We start from the raw sequence: 19,723 nt of genomic DNA on the forward strand, positions 1-19,723 counted from the left end.
CACTGAGGCCCTTCCAATTAATTCCTTCCAGTCAATTTCACTTTTTTGTTCTTTAACTAGTTTAAGATGACTGTGTGCCTCGCAAACTGACCATCACTGCCAGAGACCAATTATAACAGGTTCCCTGCCCAGGCTGCTTTGATGCTCACGCATTTATAATATTAGTAATAGCCATGGAGAAAGTTAAACTCTCTGGAGCAATAATTCCCATTGTTTTGTATTTCAAGCATTAAACTTTCTTAAAAAATATAGGGGAGGACTTCTGGTCAAGACAGTGGCACAGGTAAACACATATCACCTACTTACACAACCATGTCTCTCAGAACTCATCAGAAGTTGAGTTGTATGGAAGCCTGACAACTAAATAATTAAAGAACCATATCTATCCAGATTGGTAGGAGGGATGAAGCTATGGAACAGTCTGATCCCATAACCACATGTCGTGGATACAGATTTGGGAAGAATATCTTGGGAGCAAGGAGTCCCAGCCCCACACCAGCCCCCCATCAGAGCATTCCAGTGCCAGGAAGGTAAGTCCCCACAACTTATTTGGTGCAACAACCAGGGGGAATTGACTCAGTGGAAGAAACTTCTGGAGCCCAAAACAGTTCCCCTTAAAGAACCCATACACGGACTTACTCAGACTCACTCTTTCTGAGCTCTAGACCAGGGTAGCACCTTGGAAGGAACCAATGGCATACAGAGAGGAACTGAACTGTCTGGCATCAAGGCAGGAGCTGGGGGACAAATTCCTCCCAGACAGAAAGGCTGGCAGAGGCCATGGTCCCTTTCCTAAACCTTCCCCCAACAGAGTCACAGAGCTACAGACAGGTGCCATATCTGAGACTTCATCAACCTGGCTAAAACTGTTTGCCCCGCACTGGAGATCCCCCGAGATCTGCCCCACCCAACTTACAGGCCCACCCAAGCTGCTTTTCCATATGAATGGCTGGTCTCGGCTCATGCTTCACAATTTCCTAAATCCTATCAAAAAAGCAACAGCTGGACTCAGTGAGGCCCAAGCCCAGCAATAGCAGCAGCCAGCCTAGATTTACAGCTTGGATTCTCCTGGGACTTTCTCAGCCAAGAACAAGTAGCAGCCATCTCAGATTGCTTCACAACTCAGGCAGGGTGACCCCAGGCAAAACACAGATGGGGGCTGACCTTGGCCTGCACCACCTGGGAAACCCCAGCACACCCAGTGGACAGCTACGAACCACTCTCAGAGCACCACCACCCTGCCCCTGCACAGCTGATACTCCACAGAGAATGGAAGCTAGTGGTAAGTGGTCACAGCCAGTCCTTGAAGCTGACTGGTTTGGGTAAATCCCTCCCATTGACCTGCCAACAGCAATTAAGGCTCAACTATAAGGGGAGAGTGTACTCGGCCCACATGAAGGGTAGACCTCTAGTACCCAGCTGGGGTGATAAGGGAGGCTGTGCCACTGGACCCTACAAGATACCTACTACATTAGGCCACTCTACCAAGACAGTGTCAAATTGGCTCTACCTAATACATAGAAACAAACACAGGGAGGCTGTCAAAACAAGGAGACAAAGAAACATGGCTCAAATGAAAGAACAGATCAAAATTCCAGAAAAGGAGTTAAATGAAATGGAGATAAGCCATCTATCAGATACAGAGTTCAAAACACTGGGTATAAGGATGCTCAAGGAACTTAGTGAGGACCTCAACAGTGTAAAAAAGATCCAGTCAGAAGTGAAAGGTACACTAATTGAAATAAAGAATAACTTACAGGGAAGCAACAGTAGAGTGGATGAAGCCAAGAACTGAATCAAAGATTTGGAACATAAGGAAGAAGAAAACAACCAATCACAACAAGAAGAAAAAAGAATCCTAAAAAACAAGGCTAGTGTAAGAAGACTCTGGGACAACTTCAAGAGGTCAAACATTTGCATGATAGAGGGTGCCAAAAGGATAAAAGAGAGAGCAAGAAATTGGAAATCTATTTGAAAAAATAATAAAAGAAAACTTCCCTAATTTGTTGAAGGAAATAGACATGCAAGTCCAGGAAGAACAGAGAGTCCTAAACAAGAAGGATGCAAAGAGGCCCACTCTAAGACACATCAAAATTTAAATGCCAAAGGTTAACGATAAAGAGAAAACCTTAAAATGAGCAAGAAAAAAAATTAATTACATACTGAGGAGTTCCCATGTGACTATGAGCTGATTTCTCAAAAGAAGCTTTGCAGGCTAGATGGGATTGGCAAGAAATATTCAAAGACATGAAAAGCAGGGACCTACAGTCACCTTTGTTCTACCTAGCAAAGACATCACTTAGAATTGGAGGGCAGATAAAGAGCTTCCCAGACAAGAAAAAAGTAACGGAGTTCATCATCACCAAACCATTATAATGTGAAATATTATTAAAGGCACTTATCTAAGAAAAAGAAGATCAAAACTATGAACAATAAAATGGCAATAAATACATATCCAGCAACAACCGAATCTAAGAAACAACCTAAGCAAACAAAAAGAACAGACACAGGTTCATGGATATGGAGAGCATTTTGATGGTTGCCAGATGGGAGGGGAGTTAGGGGGAGTAGGTGAAGAGGTGAGGGGATGAAGATATACAAATAGGTAGTGACAGAGTGACAAATAGGTATAAAGTACGGTATAGGAAATGGAATAGCCAAAGAGCATCACCCATGGACATGAACAATGGTGTGGGGATTGCCTGAGGCAGTGGCGGGTGCTGGGTGGAAAGGACAAAGGGAGAAAAATAGGGACAATTTTAATAGTACGCCATATTTTGCCATGTCTAATGAGCTTTTTTTTGCCCAAGTTTTTGAGGGAAAAATAAGGATGCACATAATACATGGGCATAATAATCCCACGTATAATGCACACAAAAATGTGGGTATGCATTATACATGGCAAAATACAGTAATTGACAAAATATAATTTAAAAATATATATGGCGGAAGGTACAATATAGGGTTACCAAGATTTTTATTTTGCAGAGTTAGGGGTGTCCAAACATGTTCTTTCTATCGAAAATATCACTCTGTATGGTATCATTATCATGAGAAAATAAAAACATTTTTATGCCACATCAGGGAGGATAGGATGTTCACATAAATTCAGGTTTGGCCTAAAAGAAAAATCCTGTTGGGAATTATTGTTCCCATTTTGGCTCAGATGGAACCGTTTCTTGGTCATGCGCCTTCGACGGCATGGCATTTGTAGCTTTTAACCTAAGCTGCTGAGCGAGGAGCTGCCCCTAAGTGGGGGAGATGTGTGAAGCAGCGGATGGCAGAAATGCTCTCTGAGTCACCTGACAAGGACTTAAGAGTCTGTAAGGCTGGATTTCCCTCGGTGCTTCATGGGGACCCATGGCACCAACCAATCTCCCTCTCTTTCCATCGCAATCTTCTAGAGTTTTTCCCAAATCATCAGGCAACCCTAAACCTACAAACCCAAATGCGAAGTCATTTGGTCTCATGCAGAAAGGTGTGGTCTGTGTAACCAGTTCACCTGAACCCCACCCCTCATTCCTAGTTTTCTCTTATACAAAGATGGCTTTTCTATCACCAAGGGACGCTGGGGTAACAGCCTTCACACAGACGTCCACTCTGCTTCATCTGTAGCATGTACAGAGACTCTAGGAATATTCTCTGCTGAAGAAGGGGTGAGGAAAGAAAGAAAGGAACTAAAAAATATCTACTGCCTTATGCTAGGTGATTTTCATGTGGTAATCTCATTTAACCCTCAGTAATTTCATTGAGAAAACAGAGGGTTTAAACCTGAAATTCTAGCAAGTGTAGGAACTGGGATGAAATCTGTAGAATTCCAGAGCTGACATTTAACTAAGGTCATTTAACCAGAAGTCTGAAGATGCTGGCGCTAGTTTCAGTTTCTGCAAAAACTGAGCAACATATCATCTCACTAAGTCATGTTCTTGCCTGTTAAGACAAGTTGAATTGGGTGGAAGTTAGCCCTTTCAGGACTACAATTTCCTAACTCGAAGATACATAACACCCAAAGAAGAGGAAATCATATCACTCAGGAAAATTTAGTTTATTGAGATTTTCTTCGAATTGTTTACCTTATAGCTCCTGCTCTACATAACTATTCAGGGAGCCTGCACCAGGATCTAGTTTCTGCATTTGTTTCAAGTGCATGCAACACAGTTGCACAGCATTAATTTTTAAAGGGCTGCTGTCCTTGCATTTTTGTCATCGTGAACAAATATTTGCTAAATCGTTCACCATGGGCATTATGCTATACTAGGAGATTACCTTTGTTCTTATTCTTTGCAGTGTTGTGTTTGGAGACTAAAACCAAAGAGAAAAGAAACAGCTAGAAGCATCGATGATGTTTTTTTTCATTTCCATCTTCCAGATGCTTTACACTCTAAGTCAAAATACTGAGCTCCAAAAAATGAAACCAACAAACATAGCTTTACGTAATATGTTAACTGTGGGGAACACTGGGGATTCTGGTTAGCCTATTTCCCTTCAGATTACCTTATATTTTGAGAAGAAAACTCAACATTGCCTTACTGAAGTTTTAGTTCATCCTAATTAAGGCCCAATTTGCCATAGAGTATTAGAAAATACAATGAAGTGTCCCATATGGAAGTGTATTCAGAATGACTCATTATCCTAACACTCATTAACTCACATGGTTAATTTAATCATGACATTCAGACACTTTCACCCCATTTCTTGCACTTGTGAAGCTTTCAACTCAAACCTAGTAAAAATTCTGAATTCAATTAAGAGAATTTCTAGTTGTTACATACTCTTATAAAAAATTCAAGGAACACAATATTACGTGTTACCAAACACTGATCATCTCAGACTTTAGTTTTCTCCACTATCCCTGCTCTACAACCTTCTAGCCTCAGGAGAATGAACAAATTGTCATTATGGAAGGTTTACGTTTCTAAAATTGCTTACAACATCCTTTCTAGAACCACAGAGTGGTCATTTTCCTCCCTCCTTTGCCTCTCCTTGTTTCCAAAGTCTAGGCCTCTGCTGGATTTAGGTCAGGGGATGGGAAGAAAGGCATAGAGCTTCTATAAGCATGCCTGGCTTCCACCCTGCCTCCTGTGTCCCCTTACATAAACCATCCCAGGTGGCTGAATCTGCTGAGAACCTCTGCCTTCAGGCCAGCCACCTGTCATTCTCAGGTGAGTCCTGGGACCCAGAGCCAGGTGTGCTTCTGAAGCAGCGGGCCTGGGGCTTCGCATGGCTCTTTGGCTACTTCCCACAACTTCTGAGGCTGATGACCAAGCAAAGCACGACCCGAGCCAGTATCTCCTCAGTGCCAGACTCAGGCTGGGGACCCATCTGGGGAACAGATGGAGGATATCCATGGTTCTAGAACTGACAGGTAGATGTGAGAGCTGCAATACAAACGTAAGAGATAACCCTAGTTGAAGCACACGTATGAAACTTTGGGATGGACCTGGCTCTAGAGATTTAGGGGAGAAGAAATCAGCTTTTGTTTTCAAGAGAAAACTTGGTGCAAGCACTAAGCAGGAGTGCCCAACATTTTGGTGTCTCTGGGCCACACTGAAGAAGACGAGTTATCTTAGGCCACACATTAAATACATTGCAACATGTAATCAAAAAAAAATCTCATAACAGTTTAATTTACAATTTTGTGTTGAGCCGCGTTCATAGCCATCCTGGGCTGCATGTGGCCCATGGGCCGCAGGTTGGGCACCCCTGCAAGGGTCCTGCTATTATGATAAACGCACGCCATTGAGTGTTTAGGGTGTTATCTGGGTACTTCTTGTGGGCAGTTGGTGGACATATGCCAGGTTGACAGGGAACTTCTGGGACTGACAATGCCAGGACATACTACACAAATCCCCACCTTAATGCCAGCTTCCAGGTGTGTATCTCTGAGGTTCTCAGACATCTTGTCTATGTTAAATTTGCTCTGAAAATTCATATTTCCCTTCTCCAACTTGAACAAAGGGAAAGCCTTTTCTCTAAGATTTATTTTGATGAATTATCCTTGATAAACTCAGTTTAAACCCTGTTTCTTCAAGGGTAATATTTCAACCCCTTCCTCCCTCCTTCCACTAAAAGAGTACCCAGACATTTTTCATGATTTTCACCTGTGAAAACAGAAAGATGTTTGGTCTGGAATAAAATCAGACGATTCAGCAGCTGAGCAAAGTACAACTGTGTCTTTTGTTTCCACATTTCCTTCACCGTGTCTACTACTTCATTATCAGATCAAAACTGTAGTAGTCACTGCCCATTGCCTTCCTGTCTAGAGCCGGCCACAGGCATCCACGCGGCGAGGCAGGCACTGCACTGAGCCAAGCGGGCCAAGCAGGACCCCTCTGCCCACCCACTGTCGCTGGGCAAAGCCTCCTCCTACACGTGCCAAGGAGTGAATGACATGGACACCTCTGTGCAAAAAAGGATGCTTGCTCATTATTTAAAGTGGCGCCACGCTGCACATATACTCTTTCATGTTATTTGTGTGTCAGATTAATCTTCTGAGATATTCTTAATTTATCTTGTCCTTGTAGTTGTCAGCCACAGACAAAAAAATTATGGAATAGCTACGCTTCTCCCCAAGCTCCTGGGAAAACTGCCAAGTCTTTGTGTTCCAAGTTCCTCCCGGGGGTAGGGCTGTTAACAGTGTCTGTGCTACAGAGGCCCCCCTGAAGACCTTCTCGTCAGACTGGGCTTAGAAAATAAAGGCATTAGGAAAACGAACCTGGAGTTGCCCTCTAGAATGGGAGGGGAGGGAGGCTGCCAGGTGGGCGGGAAGAGGATGCTACTTTCAGTGGTGCTGGGGTTGATGATGATGGCATCCCTCAAATTCTGGAGAGCTGGATTCCATTGACAAGGAGAAGCCCTAACTAGAAAGATGTGTGGCATGTTTCGAGTGGCTGAAACTGGGTACCTGAGCTCAGGGGGCATCTCAGGGAGCCCCACAAGCCCACCTGCAAATAGACTGCATGGGAAGCCATTTGCGGTGAGTCCCAGGAGACTCAGGGGCCTTATCCAGTTTTACGGGGCTAGACGTGCTCCCTAGGATTCTTTATGACTCAAAGTGATGCAAGCCCGTTTGATTATATTTGCCAAAATTAAGAAAAGTCAGAAAAGTCTCCCTGTACTAGAATGTCAGGGAGAAAATCTGTACATATTATATCATTAACAGAATAAATAAATAAGTGAAGAAACAACATAGAAGGCTGGTTAACAAATTACAACGTGGTCATACTATGCAGTCGCAATCAAGGTGTTTTTAAGGATTTTCTTTTTAACAACAAGCAAGGGAAGTAACACCAAATATTGGCATTAGTTTTCTTTTTACGACAATATTTTGAGCAATATGCTCTTTTATTTATTTCTCCAAAATGAGAATATATCTCTTCAGTAAATAAGAGAATTACTGAGTAGGCCTGACATTTTTAAAGAATAGATTAAGGGAAAGGAAGATCAGGGGAAGGGAAAGAAACTGTGTATCTTTCACAAAACACTGAGAATCCAGAGGATTCTTGTCTAAAGTGACCTGAAGTTACTCATGCTATTCCTGTCTTTTCCTGTGCATTCTGGATGACTAGCTTCCAGTAAAAGGACTTCTCCTTAGAGAAGATCCCTGAAATGAGGACACAAATTTGTGGGGAAAACATGGGCACAGAGACCCAGTTTTATTTCCATGCCATACAAAATTTTGCAAGAATCCAAAATTGTATGGACTTCTAATTTCAAAAATTAAGAGAGCCAAAAGCCATCAAATAAATTTTGGACATGCAGATAACATCACCTTTTAAAAAGACAGACTCTCAATCCACAGTTCTGGCAGCATTACAGCTAGGTCCTTAAATTTCGGTCCAGGAAAACTTGGGATTTTAACCATTTTCTATAATCCCTTGAATATTTCCAAATTTTTAACCCCTTCATAATGTGTAGATGGTATGATTCTCCTTATTTTCCCTTTAAGAGGGTTGGTGGTGCCTGGAGGAGCAGCTAACGCCTGCTGCCCTGAAGACGGGGCGTGGGCTGCTCACCAGGACCGCAGGCGGGCAGCCTCTGCCACGTCCAGAATCAGATGGCAACCTAACCTGCTACCTGCCCGCCCACTCGTCATCCTACCGATACCGTGACATAAACTTGCTTCTGAAATACCAACACGAATTTGGCTGCTCTCTGACTTTCCTCTGAAGCCACTGTAAGATACAGGCGATTTAAAGAAGAAAAAGAAGGCCTAGCTCACCATCATCTCTATTTAGCATCCTTCTGTCGAGCCAGAAAGTTACAGTATCAGCAAGTTCCAAATACGAATCTCGTTAACTCAGCCCCCCATCCCTTTCAGAGACATGTTCCTGCAAGTATTATTATTGTTTAATTCTTATTTATTTTTATTATTTACACTATTACAGATGCCCCCATTTAGCCCCCTTTGCCCACCTCCACCTAACTCCCGCCCCCCTTTCCCCTGGCCATCACCACCCTGTTGCCTGTGTCCATGGGTTATGCATCTATGTTCTTTGGCTGATCCCTTCCCCTGCAATTATTATTTAGTGTTGTGTTTTCTTCTTGAAAGAACAAACGAAAGAGCATAAGAAGAATACTGCTATTTTCTTGTCGACCTGTTATGTCATTACATCAATGTCCCTTTCATGAAGGCATGAGCAAACCATGTTTCTTTTAGAATATGACACTGGAAAATAATTTTGTCTCAGGGAAGAGTAATAAGTATTACCATACTTTGTCCCGTAATGAGAAGTGTTTAAAATATCATGCATGTTGGAAAAGCTAAAACTCAATTTAATGTTCAAGCCAACCCCAGCTTGCCATATTCACAAATTCGTTTCCTCGGGCTCTCGATTGTTAGTTTATCCACCTTTGGGTGGATGTCTCTTAATGGCCAGCTGCCTTGACTCAATCAGTCTATTTATTTTTGAAACAAGAAGGTGTGCATTGTAAACAAAGGAACAGTTTCCCAGGCTTTGGCTCCCACAGTGCTCATTGGAGAGGCCCGAGCAAAGCAGCAGATGCCTTTGCCATTCAGAGAGCCAGGAATGTACTTAAAAGCCTTCAGGATAAAAGGTGTCTGTGAGGATTGCTGTTATTACAACGATGAAAGGAAAGGGACCTGCTTGCAGGCTTTGAAATTTCAAGTCAAATACAACCAACATACCAAGTAGCGCAAAATATGCACCTTTGAAGGCCTCCTGACAAAAGCCATTATTAAGCTCATCCCTGCAGCCCTGGCTTCAGTTCTTGCTGGAGAGAACAGTGGGGACCCAGGCCCAGGGGGTGGTACCCCAAGAGCTTAATGGCCTTGTTGTGAAACCAAAGAGGTTTTCTCTGATAACAGAGGGCACCCCCTTCAGCTTGTTGTGGGAGATCTGAAGATGTCCTCACTACCCCCACAATGAAGAAGGTCACAGGGAGCTGGTCAGAGGGGATACTTAGTGCCTGAGGCCACCAAGCCTTCAGGTGCTGGTGGCCAGACCCTCTGCAGGCAGCTTGGGAATAGAGTTTGTTGTTATTTTCTAACTCATGTTTCCAAACATACATCACACAACCAACTTCCCTCCCAATTTCACTGGAATACTTTTACAATGAAAAATCACCTTGCGAAAGTTCTGACAGTTTGTCAGGCTAAGGGTTCTTTTTTCCCTCTAGTCCTGCTAGAGGACAGAATACCAGGATTTGGAGGGAAGAAAAGGAGGATAAGATTTAGAATGCAAGAACTTTACTCTTTGGGTCACACTATTCTCACGAAATGCGGACTCCAATTCTGACATGCGCTGGCAGTGTAGCCCCACATAAAAGCTTAATTCTGAATGTTCTCACTTTTATGAAAGAAATCAGAATGTTTACTTGAATAGTTGTGGTGAGAGGTAACTGAAAAAATGCACAGAGATCTGTCAACCAAAAATTGACATTTACCCCCCTTTATGTCATACCACCACTCCCTGCAGGGTGGTTCTGGATGGCTCTGTTCCCTACTTTACTTGAGGTGGGGGCCCCATGGCTTGTGGGGTCTTGTGTGAGAGGAGAGGATACCAACCAATCCCTCACTGTGTCTACCTTGCCTTTTTCTTGGACTTGTGAAGTGCATAAATGGTTACTTCCAACTCCAAACAGAGCATTTGACATGCTCAGAGGCTCTGAGAGTTAGCTGCTCCTTCATGAGGGGAAGAAGAACCCCTTCCGTTTCCACCCTTAACTTTCATTCTACTTCTTCCTCAAGCCTAAATCATATTCCAGTATTAGGAACAACTTCACCATTTTATTCTCCTTATATTATAGAAAAACACGAGTGATTTGGTAAGTGTTTATGTGAAAGTAAGTTAAAATTTTCTCTCAATAAATATAAAATAAAAATACTAGGCATTAACAAAATAATACATAATAATTGTAACTTGCATGCAAGCGCAAAAAAAAAAAAAAAAAAAAAAAAAAAAACCCTTGAAAACATTCTCCAGTACCTCATTATTTACTGCCAAATTTTCTATCAAATGTATTGTCAAAAAATAACAAAAGTCAGCACTGGGAAGTCATTTGTTTTAAGCATAAGAAAGTAATAAAGAGAGAGACCCCAGACTGTGTATTTCTTATGATGGGAAATCCCACAGCATGACGTCAAATCCCTGTTCTGACAGCAGAAAGGAAGAACGGATGCCAGTGGATACAGCTGGACAGAAGAGTGCACCATGGCTTCTTTTGTTTTTCTGCATTTCTACTCAGTGCACACTGTGTGTGTAAGGTCATCGTAAAGATACTTCTATTTTGCAAGAATTATGGAAATGTGAAAACAAGTAAGGATCATGGGGAGAAGAGAAAGCTAACAGACCCACCTGCACTCAGACAGCGCAGTGTATGACTGAATCTCTGTATTTCGTCTAGCTCAGCTCTTACCTCTATGTCTATTTTTTGGGGGAAGGGGTTTTCTAATTTGAGTTTGTTACCCTAAACCCTAAAAAAACAAGAGACTGATCAGTAAGAAAGGGAAGGTAAAGTGGTCACTGAAGACTGACTGAGTGGGAAGGAGGTCACCTTTGTACACAAGCCCAATGGCAGGACCCTCACGGTACAGACCGAGCGGTTCTGCCCTGTGTCTGATCAGGAGATAATAAACAGCCCATGTTTAGGGGACAAAAAAAGGATGTGGGTAGCTATGTGCCGCAGGGTGAGTTGGCACGGATATCCAATACCAAGCCAGGTATCTAAGTATTGAAAACTCTTCCCACTGCATTCCTGTTTTAACATCTTAAACTGACCTATGATGACACAGAGAACATTGAGGATTTTGAGGAAATAAATAATATGTTGAAAAAATATGGGGCTAGAGTGTCTAGAGTCAAATCCAAATTCTGTTACTTACCGGCTCTGTGGTCATGGGCAAGTTGCTTAACTTCTCTGTCCTCAGTTTCCTCAGTGTAAAACAGAGACCATAGCACGCCTAACCCCTGGGGTTGCTATGAGAAATTAATGCTCATAAAGCACTTAAAACAGTGCTTGGCACATAGTAAGTTCCATATTAATGTGTCTGTTCCCGTCATGCATATTATTAAAATGTGTGTCAGTAACATGAACTGGACCCGGAATTGAAGGTACTGGAGCTGAGCAAAGGAAGAGCCATAAGAGCTCTAAGTTAAAATGATGCTGGTTTCCGCTTTACTCCCACAACTGTGCTGCCTCAATTAAGCCGGTGAGGACAGAGTCTCTTGTTAAAGAGTCCCACTTTTCAGACGATTGTGCTCAGACCTCTGACTTGCTGTGGCATTACTGCTGATTCCACAACTCAACTTGTGGAAAACAAACAAAATATTTCAAAGCAAGCATGCAATTAGTGTTCATTTTAATAATAACTGTCACAATTAAAAATATTTTTTTTCACATTTCAGAATGCTGCAAGCATTTTGCTTTTGAGAGGTTTAAATCAGGGCTCGGGCAGACTGGGCAAAGTACAGGCTCTCTGTTTAGTGGCTGACACTGATTAGAATGCCACACGCAGCTGAGTAAAAAGGCAGGAGGTGAGGTGCAACTCAATGCAGAAAAAAGAAAAGGTAGAGTACTAACTCGCTGAGATGATTCAATTTTCATCAAGTACCTTTGAATGTCAAGTTCTGCCTGTAGAGAGATCAGCATGCACTGCAAAGCCTGTGTATCAGGAGAAAGAGAAAAAAAGAGAGGGAGAGAGAGAAAAGAGAGAGGGTGAAAACATGAGAAAAAGAACAGGTTGACCAAACGGGCTCTCTATTTGTTCCTGATGAAAATGTAGCACAGCTGATTCCTCTCCTCTCCAAAAAAAGAAAGAATGGTGACAATTGCATCTCTACGGCTTAGAAATGCTAAAGCCCAGACTGACAATGAGTTTTTCCTAACATATCCTGCCACAAATCCATCTAAATTCACCTTGTCATTTGAGAACATGTCACTTGATCGGCCTACTGTCCTGAAGTTGTCCCAAGGCTGCAGGGGAATTACCAGACCCAGAATGAAATCCCAGGCCTCACACAGTCTGGTGGTGAGCCCCACCTGCCAGCTTGATTGGCACTGGCCACCGGGACAGCGGCCATTGGCCTGTTCTACAAAGGCAGGCCTGCGAATGCCAGTGATATGTGTCTGTGCTTTGCCACGCGGGAGGAGAAGATTGATTTCATGATTAGATCCAATGTGAATACTTACAGGAACAGAGATCAGAATTAGAATTCAGGGAAAGGAGTCTCACATCTGAACCTTCAGGTTGATTCTGGAGTTTGTCATCAATTTACCAAGTTTACTGTGCCAATATTTAAATACTTCAATTTTTGTTGATCCACAGACTAACTCATGGCAACTTTATTTTTTTTAAAAAAACATGGTTGGAAAATATTTTGGCGTTTTAAAAAAATGAAAATTTCTACAATCCTCATGCAAGAAAAATGACTCACTCTTGCATCCAAAATCAGCCAATGAGAAATGAAAACAGGATCTCAAGGAGATATTTATGCATCCATGTTCATAGCAACAACACTCCCAATAGCCAAAAGGTGGAAGCAACTCAACAGATAAGATAAACAAATGTGATATACACATACAATGGAGTGCAATAAGCAGTCAAAAAATAAATTTTATAAAAAGGGCCCTGGCTGGTGTGGTTCAGTGGATAGAGTGCCAGCCTTCAAAGCAAAGGGTCGCTGGTTCAATTCCCAATCTAAGGCACATGCTTGGGCTGCTGGCCAGGTCCCCACTAGGAGGTGCGTTGAGAGGCAACCACTCATTGATGTTTCTCTCCTTCTCTCCCTCCTGTCCCCTCTCTAAAAATAAAGAAATAAAATCTTTTAAAAAAAGACAAATACTGTATGAGTCCACTCATGTGAGTTACCTAGGGAAGTCAATTCACAGTGACAGGAAGTAGCATGATGGTTGCCAGGAGCTAGGGGTATAAGAGAATGGGAAGTTGTTGTTTAATGTATATAGAGTTTCAATTCAGTGAAAGGAAAAGAGTTCTAGAGATTGGCTGTACAACAAGGTAAATGTACTTAACACTAATGAACTATGTACACTTAAAAATTGTTAAAATGCTAAATTTTATGTCATGTATATTTTCCCACAGTTAAAAAGAAAGAGAGAAAAATAAAACAGCCAATGAAGTGTCATGGCTTGGCAGCTCCCTTCATATATTATACCACATGCCTATAGACACACAGGCAGACCTCAGAGATATTACAAGTTTGGTTCCAGACCACCACGATAAAGCAAATATTGCAATAAAGTAAGTCACACAATTTTTTTGGTTTCTCAGTGCATAAAAGAGTTATGTTAAACAATATTGTATTCAATAACATTATGTCTAAAAATATAATACCTTAATTAGAAAGTACTTTATTGGTAAAAATGCTAACACTAAAATGTAAATACTAAAAAACACAGGGTTGTCACAAATTTGCGCAAAACACAATATTGGTGAAGCACAATAAAGCAAAGAACAATAAAATGAAGTGTGTGTGTATCTGTAAGGATAATCAATAAATGCAAATCCTTTAAATACCTTCTGAATTGAATTACTGTGTTTTGCTCTATATGATGTGCTCCCTTGTATAGTGCACACACCCATGTTTTTGGCCCAAACTTTCAGAAAAAAAAAATCTTTTGTTTTAATTTTTAAATTCAATTATTTATTTATATTTAGAAACAAAACCAATGATTGTATTCCAGGATATAATTTTGTGTATGGATATCGTTGTTGCTTTCTAGAGTTACACTTTTAATGCATGAGCATAAATAAAAGAATAAAAAATTTATATAGATAAGGAATTAGTACCACCCATATATAATGCACATCCTTATTTTTCCCTCAAAAATTTGGGCAAAAATTGCACATAATACACAACATACAGTACATAATATCCATGATCCATGTCACTAATGTACACATGTACATATGTAATGTGTGTATATTTCTAAATAATTTTATATTATTTAGAACCTAGCCTCCCATGTAGGCACAAATATCTATGAGAAAAAAAAAATTCTGAACAAAAATGGCTATATCCAAAAGACAAAAAGCCCAAAGACAGGTCTCTGGACAAGAATTGTTTTAAAATATTCTAATTAGAATGCACTTAGAGGTTAAAAAAGGAAAAGAACTCAAAGGGACTTTTAAGAGAAAAGGGAAGTGATATTATTAGAAGAACTACTAGCTAGACTGACCTCCGAAAAGCTCTTTTTTGCCCTGGCTGGAGTGGCTCAGATGGCTGGAGCATTACTCCATACACCAAAAGGTTGTGGGTTCAATTCTGGGTCAGGACACATACCTAGGTTGCGGGGTTGGTCCCAGTCTGGGCGTGTGTGAAAGGCAAATGATCAATATTTCTCTGTCACACTGATGTTTCTCTCCCTTCCTCCCTGCCCTTCCCCTCTCTCTAAAATCAGTGAGAATGCTTTGGATGAGAATAAAAAAAAAGAAAATCTGTTTTCAAGGTGAATATAGTCTCCCGAGAAAGGTGAAAGTTGCTGTAGAGCCCTCTGTTTCTCCTTCCCCAAAGTTTACAGGCTGCATCAACTATAAAAGAAATATTCCAAAGTACAGTACAAATAATAAAAGCCCTGTATAGGTACATGATAAATGAAAGTGCAAGATAAAAACAGGCTGATAGATTTGAAGAGCTGCTATGGACAGAAAAGGGGATAGAAGGGTAGAGAAACATCACGGGGTTTCTGTGACAAGGAGATGGGGACTGAAGTGGTTGAGGGCAGAGAACCCAGGAGAGCCACAGCCCAGCACAGAGGTGCAGAGAACAGGAGTGAGTGGAGGGGACCAGCCCTGCTGACAACAAGACCCCGACCTCTCTCTTCAGGCAGCGTGCAGCTGAGGGACCTGCCACAGAATAGAATACCTGGTCTGAGGGGACAAGGACAGTCACTAAAGTAGCTTAGGCGACAATCATCTACATCTAAGATTTAAGAAAGTAGGGCAAGAAAAACATACAAGTGATCAAAGGTTTCAAACTCTGGAGCAAATCTCAACTCTGTCGTTTGTGTCTTTTCTGGTCTTCACTAACCGAAGTCAAGGAAACAGAAGCAGGAACCAGATGCAGAGCAGGAAGGACCCAGGGGTGCCAGAGAGAGACGGGAGGTCCTTCTCAGAAGATGCAAGGGAGAGAAAGCTCCAGAACCCGAGGCCACTGGAGCGTTCGCCTCTATAATGACAGATAAATTCTCTCATGATTACAAAATTAAACTCCCAGAGGACCTTTCCACTTCTCAGCAGGCTTCATCTGCGTGGAAAATGTTTTGAGCCCTATAGGTTTTAAGCTCTAGAGTAAGATAGCAGAGAACAAAAACTGGATTTTCTTAGGCCACTCACATACTCTTGTTAAATCAAGTGTGTAGAACTTAGAAGCCTGATTTATGAACTTGACTATAAAATAGAAATTTGCTCCTAAAAAAATTAAGAGTAGGTGGAAAAGGAGCTCAGTATCTCTGAGTCGCTTCAGAGAATTAGAATGACAACTAAGTACTTTATCAATATAAAAAGGTTACATCAAGATTAAGGAAAAATGCAAGACTCACCACCTCAGGGGAACAACTGGAGCATCAAAAATAATAATGACATAATGAAAATTAAACAGAAGGACACTTTGATTATTTCAAAGACTCTTAATAAATCCAATGAGTATCATAAGAGGAAAATGGCAAAGAGGAACTACAGAAGCTGTGGTTATACTGAAGGTTACTTGAGATTTCTTCGAAAGGCTAAGTGAGGCAGGAAGCAAGAGGGGTTCACAAATTTCTTTCCTAAGAATAAAGGCAATGCTGATGAGACTGAGAAGAGCTGATCAGAAACAGCAAATATGGGGCAAATACCTAATACACAGATGTTGTGGAGAGAAGCAATAGTAAACAAAAAGTCTTTATAACAGTAAATCTATTTTTCTTTTGCTACATCCATTCCTGAGCTTTGTATAATAAAGACAATTATATAATAAATACAAAATATATAATATAAAAATAATCATAAAATATACATATTATACATTATAATACACTATATAGTATAATTACATTATACATTACATTATATTATATTATAAATATAATTATATTATAAAATATAATACAAAAAAGAGTATCAAAGCAACAATGAGAGATAAACTTTAAGGAATGGTGGAGATTGCTAAAATTTAAAAACTCACCAAAAGTTTCAGTTTTGTTCACAAACTGAAGGTTTTCCAATACCATTTTACTTCTAGTCAACTTGTGTCTACTTGGGAGCAATGTAACATGGTTCAAGACCAATCGTGGCTAAAGAAAATACATTCATGAAAAAAAATCACAGTATCTAGTGAAATCAGGTCTATGTCAGGAGTCCCTTAAGTTTGTAATTACACAATAATCATTGAGTTGTCCAGCATTTCTTCTTGTAACATGAAGATTTAATTGACAGAGCAGTAGCTGAGACTTTTATTCATGTTTCCAAATTTATTTCCTTTTCCTCCTCTGTTACTGCTGTGCACAACTACAACAGCAATAAAGATAGTAGAAAGGGCTTCTGGTAGCTAACTGGTTTCAAAAACAAACAAGCAAACAAGCAACAGAAGCTTAGCAACCATTACTGCACAGGGGCCTCTTACCCAAACTTCATTTCACAGAGAAGCCTCTGCACTGAACTGCCTGCACGCACTGCGTTTCTGCCATCTGAGCCAGCCCTTAAAAAGGAGTTCCTGAAGTCCTATACCTACCAACAGGACTGAGACTTTCTCCATCCAATTGGAGCTGTGCAGCTCTGACCAATCAGAGCGGCTCTATTCTGACCAATCAGGGACCAGGGACGGGAACTTCTGTCTATATAAGCCAGCTCTGTAGTGGCCGATAGCATTTTCCACCCAAGATTGAAGGTTGCCTTTCTTGGCTAAAGACACCCCATTGAAGCATCCTCATTGTCATGAAGATTCACAGCTGTGCTATAGCTCTACTGAGCTGTTCCATGTTAGTGCTGTTTTCAGAGCCATGCTATATTGCAGTTGAACTGTTCTCACTAGTTTCCTTCTTCATTGCACCCTGAAATGGGGATTCCCGTTGACGTTTGAATTAGTGCCAATGACCACTAGTTGACACTGTCAACTTCCTTGTTCTACATTTTACTGAAGAACTGTCAGTATTAATTTCCACTTAGTTCAAGATTCAAGGAATGCAAAGCGTTATTTTTATCAAATTCTATAAAACCTACCATCTCCCTGTTTTTGAAGTCCCATACAACTATTTAATTTTTTAAACCTGACTTTCCTTCCCTGTAAAGCAGGGACAATAACAGTATTTACTTCACAAGGTTGTGAGGATTAAATGAGAGTCAGGCATGTAAAACACAATGTACAATCGTTGGCGCAGACTGGGAATGCAAATGTTAGGAATCACAAGCTTTAAAAAAATCGTATTCTCAAAAATGCTTTACTTTAACAAATAACCAAGTGATAAATATCAAATGCCTTAAAATTCTGCACACCCTTTTGATTCAGCCATTCTATTTCTAGCAATTAACTTTAAAAAAATAACCTACAATAATCCACAAGGATGTACACAATGGAACGTATCAAAACAAACAACCACTAACAATGAAGGAGCTGACTGTGTAACAATGCAGAATAAAATTCACACTTATAATTAAGTAGAAAAAAATCATGTTAGATAAAAGAGCATGCTTTTCTTTCAGTCTATATTTATAGAAAAAAAGAAAGATATACACAAAAATGTTAATCCATGGGCCATGAGATTATAAATGATTCTTTTATACATTTCTAACATTTCTAGAATATACATGTATTACTTTTGTCATAAAAAAATAAATTATTTTGAAAAGTCACCTAGGGTTTGATATCAAATTATTTAAGCTTGTTTTACCAGAATATTATATAAATAGCTACAGATGACTTTAAAACAAAAGGAGAGAACAAGACTTTATCTATTTGAGAGCCCTACAAATGGGATAAGAAAATCATATCTAGATTCAGAGCCCCTTTATACTTGAAATTTTGCCATTATTTTTTTCTCATTTTGATTATATATTAGTTGCACCACCAGGGGGCGCCTTGAACTCAGCAAACACAACAACAGGGTGTGGCAAAAGTAAGTTTACAGTTGTGAGTACAGGAAACAGTTTATTTTATTATTATTTATTAATTATTGTATTACTTTCCATATGAGTAACTGTAAACCTACTTTTGCTTCACCCTGTACAATCTAGCATGTGGGAGGGAAGCAGCTGAAATCCCAAATTTAGGAAATAGGACACACTCCACATTGATTGCTCTGAGTCAATTGTCTTTAATACGCCTCAGAGTCCCCTGTACACACCCACTTTGACAGTAGGTAACCAATCTGCGAAAAGCTACATACACCACCTGTGTAGTAATGCCAATGATAAAGGAAGAGCATTGATTTCTGTAAGTCTAATAGATTTAATAAAATTGCCATCTAAGAAACAAAAATTAGTAGCTCCTGTGACACAAAGCTAAAGAACACAACAAAAGTGAATGAGAAAATAGTCATAGAATTACTTCTATCCTAAAGACACACAATTTTATCAGTAACTTGAGGACCAAAGCAATTTCAGCTTATTAGGGGTAAAAAGAAGGTTCTCCATTGAGCAACCCAATTGTAATATAATTTCATTTCTAAACGTGTTCAAAATAGTACAGATGGAATAAAATTAGGTATGTTTGTGAGACTTTATAAATGATATAATAATAATAATATTAAAATATAGGATCAGGTCTGAGGATCTCTCTAGGGTAAGAAACAAACAAAAAAAACTGCAATATCGAACAAAGAGTTCAGGGCAAAAATCGGAATAAGTTCTAATTTCCTCGGAATCCTAAGTAATCTTATAGTGAATTTAGGATGGTGATTGGGAGGTATAACTTTCAGAAAGAGACAGATTTGGGCTTGAGCCCCGATTTCAACACAGTGTCCGTGAACACATTACCTTGGAAACGCTGCCTTGGTCATGTTTCACATGCAGTTTCCCCATCAATAAGATAATAAATGTAGTAATAGTGTTGTTTACATTACAGCTTATTGTATGAAATGATATGACTTATGAAAAACGCTAAACCAATTAATATGCTACGCATATTACAATAACACAGTTTATTGCTTAATAAAAGCGCAATAAATATTAGGACTGCCACAGATCTTGCGCCAGTATGTGGCTGAGTGAAGTGTCTGAACCCCTCTGTTCCTGTGTTCTCATGAGTCAAGTGGAGGTAAGGGGTCTGAT

General features: G+C 40.3%; 1 protein-coding gene across 19 annotated transcripts in view; it reads right to left on the bottom strand.

Moving 5' to 3' along the window:
* KIAA1217 (KIAA1217 ortholog) overlaps positions 1–19,723 on the bottom strand; it is a 426,467-nt gene that overhangs the window by 150,209 nt on the left and 256,535 nt on the right. For 10 of the 19 annotated variants that reach the window (XR_008530796.1, XM_054592699.1, XM_054592660.1 and 7 more), the window contains one exon: positions 12,043–12,123. The exons of 8 other annotated variants lie outside the window; for them this stretch is intronic. Coding sequence is in view for 9 of the 11 variants with exons in the window: in XM_054592699.1 (XP_054448674.1) it covers positions 12,043–12,123 (81 nt within the window). In the remaining 2 variants the exon portion in view is untranslated. Of the gene's footprint in view, positions 1–12,042; positions 12,127–19,723 lie in introns of those variants that run through there. One more of the 19 variants, XM_054592681.1, reaches the window with a different exon arrangement.

This window comes from Pteronotus mesoamericanus, unplaced genomic scaffold (assembly GCF_021234165.1).
Source record: "Pteronotus mesoamericanus isolate MK-2021 breed Mesoamerican mustached bat unplaced genomic scaffold, CSHL_Meso_final contig_130, whole genome shotgun sequence".
Lineage (NCBI taxonomy): Eukaryota > Metazoa > Chordata > Mammalia > Chiroptera > Mormoopidae > Pteronotus > Pteronotus mesoamericanus.